This window comes from Nanorana parkeri, unplaced genomic scaffold (genome assembly GCF_000935625.1).
Source record: "Nanorana parkeri isolate BGI_ZX_2015 unplaced genomic scaffold, ASM93562v1 scaffold706, whole genome shotgun sequence".
Lineage (NCBI taxonomy): Eukaryota > Metazoa > Chordata > Amphibia > Anura > Dicroglossidae > Nanorana > Nanorana parkeri.
The window spans coordinates 392,197-398,782 of record NW_017306974.1 but is presented as its reverse complement, the minus strand read 5'-3'; the positions used below and the strand labels follow the sequence as shown (position 1 = coordinate 398,782).

The window sequence follows — 6,586 nt, the reverse complement described above, 5'->3', positions numbered from 1 at the left end:
TTTTCCTTAGCCTGCTCGAAAAACTCCAGATATTCTGCATAGTTGTGTTCTGTCCTGTGGCTAGGTCAAGCCATTGGATGTTCCCCTCAACCTTACAAGAGTGAGGTTTCCTTGTTCAGAGCGCTGCACGTGCATAATACGCTCTTTTATCATCTCAGAGAGACCACACTGCACATGCGCAGGACTCTGAAGAAGGACAGCACTTGGTCCTGTGATGCTGGGGGCGAGTGTCCAAAATCTAGGCCATCCTGGGAATAGGACAGGATGGAGGTATGCTCATGCCTTGAGATAGCATTCAAAATGCATGGCATCGCAAGCCAAGCCATGTTGCTACACATTACCTCAATGCAAAGATGTAAATAGGCCCTTAGTTCACTATTGCCTAAACCTGCATATGGATCACAGCCCTGAATACTAGCTGCGAGGAGGTGGAGCACCATAAACCCAGTTCTTGTCACTTGTTCTGCCTGATGAAGGGGATCCTTTGAGACCCTGAAACGTTGCACGGAGTGTATTTATGCTGCATTTACGTCAATAAACAGACGTTTATGATTTGCAATTGGAGTGGCGGTGTCTCACTTCTTACTATAAACCCAGTTCTGACACATAAATAATGAGGGGGGCTTGCCTGGAATCTTTCTTCTATTAAATCCTTTTATAACAGTCCTGACCAAATGAAGGGCTCTGTGCATGCGGAGCAATACGTAGAATACTTAGATATACATATAGAGGTTTCCTGGTAAAAGAGTTTTAATGAGAGATATTCTTGGCTATAATGGGATAATTTTTAGAAAACAGAACTGCATCAGATGAAAACCTCTACAGGGTCTATTTACTGGCATGGTTTGTAATAGTCATATATTATTAGCATACCTTTAATACATATATACAATATTATATCTAGATATGGGATTTTCCTCTGTACCCCCTGTGTCTGTAAATCTTGAAGAATATCTTATATACATACAATATCATATCTAGACATGGGATTTTCCTCGGTGTCTGTAAATCTTGAAGCATATCTTTCATACATACAAGATCAAATCTGGATATGGAATTTTCCCTCTGTACCTCTTGTGTCTGTAAGTCTTGAAGCATATCTTTTACACATACCATATATACAATATCATATCTAGATATGGGATTTTCCTCTGTCTGTAAATCTTGAAGAATATATTTTACACATATATACAATATCATATCTAGACATGGGATTTTCCTCGGTGTCTGTAAATCTTGAAGCATATCTTTCATACATACACGATCAAATCTGGATATGGAATTTTCCCTCTGTACCTCTTGTGTCTGTAAGTCTTGAAGCATATCTTTTACACATACCATATATACAATATCATATCTAGATATGGGATTTTCCTCTGTCTGTAAATCTTGAAGAATATATTTTATACATATATACAATATCATATCTAGATATGGGATTTTACTCTGTACCTCCCGTGTCTGTAAATATTGAAGCAAGCAATCTGTTTTTTTATGTTGATCACTAATATCAGGTATCTGTCATACACCAAATGCATTTTGTTGCCCTTGCAAGGATATCCTGCATACTCCTTGTATGAAACTGTGGTATTTGCAAAACCGATCTTGAAACCCCTGTAAATGTTTGTATAGGTTATAAAATGAGTCATTTCAAAAGTTACTACGGTAGTAGCGAACATTTTTCTTCATTGGCCTTTTTCCTAACCATGTCAAGTATTTTCATTAGTTGTGCAAAGATACAGTCTTGGCCCCCTTTCATACTAATCATCATTACATCGTGTGTAATGTTCTTGCCATGGTGCTATCTGACACAACTGCCCATTTTGTTTTTGGTCTCAACATTTGCTCTGTCTTCCTCTCCTACATTACTTCCTGGAACGTTGCCAGTACCAGTGAATCCAGTTGCATGCCAATGCCCTGAAAGCAAAAAGGTGTCACAAACCCTGAAAACAGAATTTGATCATATGAAAAAAATGGCATAAGAAGAAGTTACCGTACAGCAGAATTCCAGGGAAAATTATTCTTAACCCTTGCAGTGGGCCTACCCTAACAAGTGCTCGTTTTTATCTAGGTTAAAAAATTAAGTTATACTCACCTGAGCCGGCTTGCTCTTAGGCCGGTCCCTTCCGCCTCGCTCCCCATCCACTGCAGTGTTCTAAGGTCCAGTGAATCATATAATGGTGTATAGAACATGAGTATGCCAAGGGATATACCATCACTGCAGCGGAGGAGGAGCTAGGCACATGGTCTGCCTAGCTCCTTCTCAGAGGCTTAGAGGATTAGAGGATTGGGTGAGTATAACTTTATTTTTGAACCTACGCAAAAAAAATAAGCACTTAACCATTGCTTTGGGTGTAGTCCCACTGCAATAGTAAAGACTAGTTTTCTGCAGAGTTCTGCTTAACAAAAACATAAAAAAAAAAAAAAAAATCATATAAAAAAACAGCAACAGATCCAGGAAGTTAAGCAGCTGAATTTATATGCAAATCTCAAATTCTACTGTACAAACTGAGGTAAGACTCATCCTCTGTTGTCCAAAGAGTATGCTTATTACATTTAAAGTGACCTATAGGAAAATATAACTATAGGACAAAGTCGAGAGTTACTATATTTCTGGATGTTTATACCACTGCAAGGGTATTTTTAATAAAAATCCAAGTTCAGCTATAAAGGCTAAGCAAGCTATACAAGCAGTTTAATGTCTTGCTGCCAGTCACCTCATTAGGCTAGCACTACAGTATAAAACAGATTTGTTTCGTATTACATTCTAGCAGTAATTTGTTACTAGAAGCAATTGATCACTAAATAGATGGAACAGATGGCTCACTATGGAATAAGCTACACGAGTAGCATGTAGTAGCATCTTGAAATGATCACTAGCACATAATAGAAGAATAAGAGATGAAATGTTACTACATGCTTCATGTGTAGCTTAATCCATAGGGGACCATTTGATTCATCAAATGCTACTTTGCATGACTGAGCTCCTAAAAATCTACTGTGAAGCTCTAGGGAAAGGAGGTGACTATCAGTTAGTTACATCTCTCAGTATAAGAGATTAAAATCATGCATGTACCTTAGCTCCGGGACCTGGTATATAGGAATAGAGGGCACAGGAGGAAATCGCACAGGAGGAGGCCTCTATTAGTGGGCATCTGCTCATTTATTGTCCAAGCAAGCCAGGGGTTGGTTGACAACAGAGGAGAACATTTGGCATTATTTTGTGCAGTCACCCATAAGATGGTGAAGTACAATTTCCCAATATTCCTAGGTAGTGAAGAGGATTGAACTTGGAGTGTAAATAAAGACCCACACGTTTGGCTTTTTGCCAAACGTGTGGGGTGCATTGGGGTGCAGTCCCACTACTGAAAGACCCAGGTGATCAGCAGAGGAATGGAGATCCATTTCCGTCCTGGTCATATGCTGCCCTTCATTTGGAACCCCTTGCAGCAGTACAGGCCACCTAATTATTATATCCAACCCTGCTAGTCAAATACTGAAGACAGCTGCCACAGCTCTTCATAATTCAGGTTCATTTTATTATTGCACAATATAATTTAGCACCTAACTAAGGCTACAAACTTCTACACAAGCCCAGGGCTAACTCATGCTGCTTACATACCGTTTCCTTGTTAAATATTTACATACAAGCAGCTAGCATTAAAAAAAAAAAAAAATAAATCTATTAGCAGCTCTGGATTTAATTTGTCTTTGCATATCAACAAAACACCATAAATATACAACTTTGATATAATCAGTGTGGACTTAGTCAATTCTGGCAACAAAATAGTTACATCAAAGTTGCATTTCACAAAAAATTATAGCTATTAACAATGCAAAGCCTGTTTGAATCTACACATATAAATACTAATAAATATACAACTTACATGGTTATCATTGACAACGGTTCCATTTACCAGGGGAAAAAAAGCCTGCAGATACAACACTCGTACAGGCCGTTTAGCTATTAAGTGCTTTAGTAGGCTGCAAAATTTTAAAGGCTTTAACAAAAAACAAACAGGATTTCTCCCAACTGCCGTTATCACTGAATGATAATTCATTCCAAGTTCTCCCCCAAAACGTGGTCAAACGGTTATATACTCCTTGAAAGTAACAGTAAGACAGTTGGCCGTTACATCTGTAATCACAATATTTCCAAAAAAAGGTTTGAATACAGTCCTTGGGTCCTCCTTTGCGTCATCTGGTTCACTGGCCTGGGATTCTTCAGTCACTTGAACGGCATGGTTGGTGATTTCTTGGCGACTGTCACACCTGGACTTCACACATCGCAAGTCCATGGGTTCATCTGAGTCAGAGTCTAAGAGAATAATGTCTGGCTCTTGTGGAGAAACAGGCAGAATGCTCTGACCACCCTGGTTCTCCAATCTACCGGGAGCGCTAACGCTTCGTGAAGTAAGTACCTTTTTGGAGGCATCTCCAACATCTGCCAACTCAGCCAAGCATCTCTTTCTAGGGTTAATATATACAACATCCTTAGTTGACTCTTTATTACAAGATAAACTGCTTCCCTTTGTCCACGTGGTTATGTCCTCCTTGGTAGTGAGTGGCAAGGGCTGGTTGTGAACAGATTCAGCGTTAGAATAGGTTCTCCGGAGGCCAGCAAGAGGAATGGTCTTCCTGTCTCCACAGACTTTATCCTCATTTATTCTGATTTTGGGCTCCACTCTGTTTTTCCAGCTCTCCTGTTTTTCTTCAACCACGTTACAAGTCCTGTCACCATTGCAGGTGACCTTTGTGCCCACTGTCCTTCCAGGCTCAGTTTCACAATCCTCCTCTGCAGACTTAATTTTCACAGACTGCATCCCGTTCTCCATATACTTACTCATAACTATGACAATTCTCCCATTCTTATTTTTGTTTTTCACAATTTTCATTTTGCCTCCAACTCCATTTCCAGACACTTCTTTAACCGTGCTGGTAGGAGCAACGCTAGAAAGAGTTCTGTCAAAGCCATTTAAAGCTAACCCTATGCCTTTTTTTGCTGGAGCCTCCAACTCCATAGGCCGGCTCTGAGTCCAGGACTCCCTTTGTCTGCTTTGATCAGAAGAGTTTTGAGAATCCTTCCCTGAGGGATACTGGTCATACATCTTGGGGTCTGGCTGGTAATGATGATGTTTCTTGCTATTCAGTTGGTAGTAATATTTTCTTTTGTTGCTTGAGTGGTGCTTTTCAGAGAGATCACTTGCATACGGCTGATATTGGTGGTGTTTTTTACTGTTCAACTGATATTGGTAAGGCTGGCTCTTTGCTATAGATGCCATATCCAGCTTAGGATTGCTGGCCACAGTAGTATCTTGAAGGCCACTCAAGACATTGGAACGACGGGCAAATGACGGCACCTGTGAAAAAATAAAAAGCATCAAGTTACAAGCCACTTAAGCAAACATACTTTTTTTTTTCTTGAAATAAATGACAGAATAGGCAATTGGTCAGCAAGCAAACATACTTACTAGGGAAACTACTAACACTGGATACTAAAAACCAAATAAATACCATCCTCAAAAACACAAAAAGTTTACTTCAGAATAAAACTGCATACACAATTTTTTGCAATCGCACTGCTATTGCAACCGCCCACTGCTTGCTGTGCCCTCCGCCCATAATGAGAATAGTTGACAACTCTTTTTTGTCGGTGGTTTATTAACCCTACAAGGGTTAATAAAAGTTTTGGCTGGAGTTCTTCTTTAAATTCTTCCAAGTTTAGGCCATAAGGGTAGAAAGAATAGGTGTAGTTCTGGGAGGTTTTAGGCCAACTTTCAGCAAGCTTTAGGGCCTTTATGAAAAATATGGGCAGTAGCAATCATTCTTTATATGTACAAATCAGTACAATTACAGACATCTAGAGTGAATCTTACAAGGGAATAAGATAATGACAATTAATAGCTAGTATTAGTAGCTGCAGCAAGACAGATAGAGACAGACTCATTTCCTGGATGGAGGACTTGCAGCATCATCTAGTCTTTTCTGTCCCTGGCCCTACTGTCCCTGGACTGCCCCTTTTATTCACTGGATTCAGTTATTTCAGTCTTAGAGGCACAGTATCACATGTGGATGTTACCTAGGGTCCTCTGCATCCAAATGCAGCCTGCCTAGGAACTCCCACTACTCCCGACTGCTATCCACCCATCAAGGCATTTTATTATCTACATAACTCCTCCCAAGAGCCAGCCCACTGCTTTCCTCATGGCTCTTGAGAGGAGTACTGTGGCAAGGTGCTCTGATGGTTTCAGGAAGTTATGTACAGCTCCCTGCTGGCCAATCCCACCAGCCATGATCTAATTGAATAGCATAGAGAAGCACACAAACTGAGTGATGACATCACTAGGACTACAAAAATGTATGCAATGTAATTGAAACAATTTTAAAATGTTGATGAGTGAAGCAGGGAAGGCAAAATATTAGCAGATTAAACTTCAGCTTTAACTTACCGACAGAATATGGTGCTTTGGTTTAGGTCCACGTTTTCGGTACCCCATAATCTGTTCTTGTCGTTCTCTACATAAAAACGAGGACAGCAAAGTTAGGGTTATCAAACTAAAGCATAAAAACAGAGCTAAAAACATGT

The 6,586-nt window shown here is 39.9% G+C and overlaps 1 protein-coding gene across 1 annotated transcript in view; it reads right to left on the bottom strand.

The window, feature by feature from the left end:
* Nucleotides 1–3,518: 3,518 nt before the first annotated feature.
* CBX4 (chromobox 4) overlaps nt 3,519–6,586 on the bottom strand; it is a 10,088-nt gene continuing 7,020 nt past the window's right edge. The window contains exons 4-5 of the mRNA XM_018563871.1: nt 6,450–6,516; nt 3,519–5,360 (exon numbers count right to left, since the gene is read on the bottom strand). Coding sequence (XP_018419373.1) covers nt 4,086–5,360; nt 6,450–6,516 — 1,342 coding nt within the window. The 3' untranslated portion in view covers nt 3,519–4,085. The remainder of the gene's footprint in view (nt 5,361–6,449; nt 6,517–6,586) is intronic.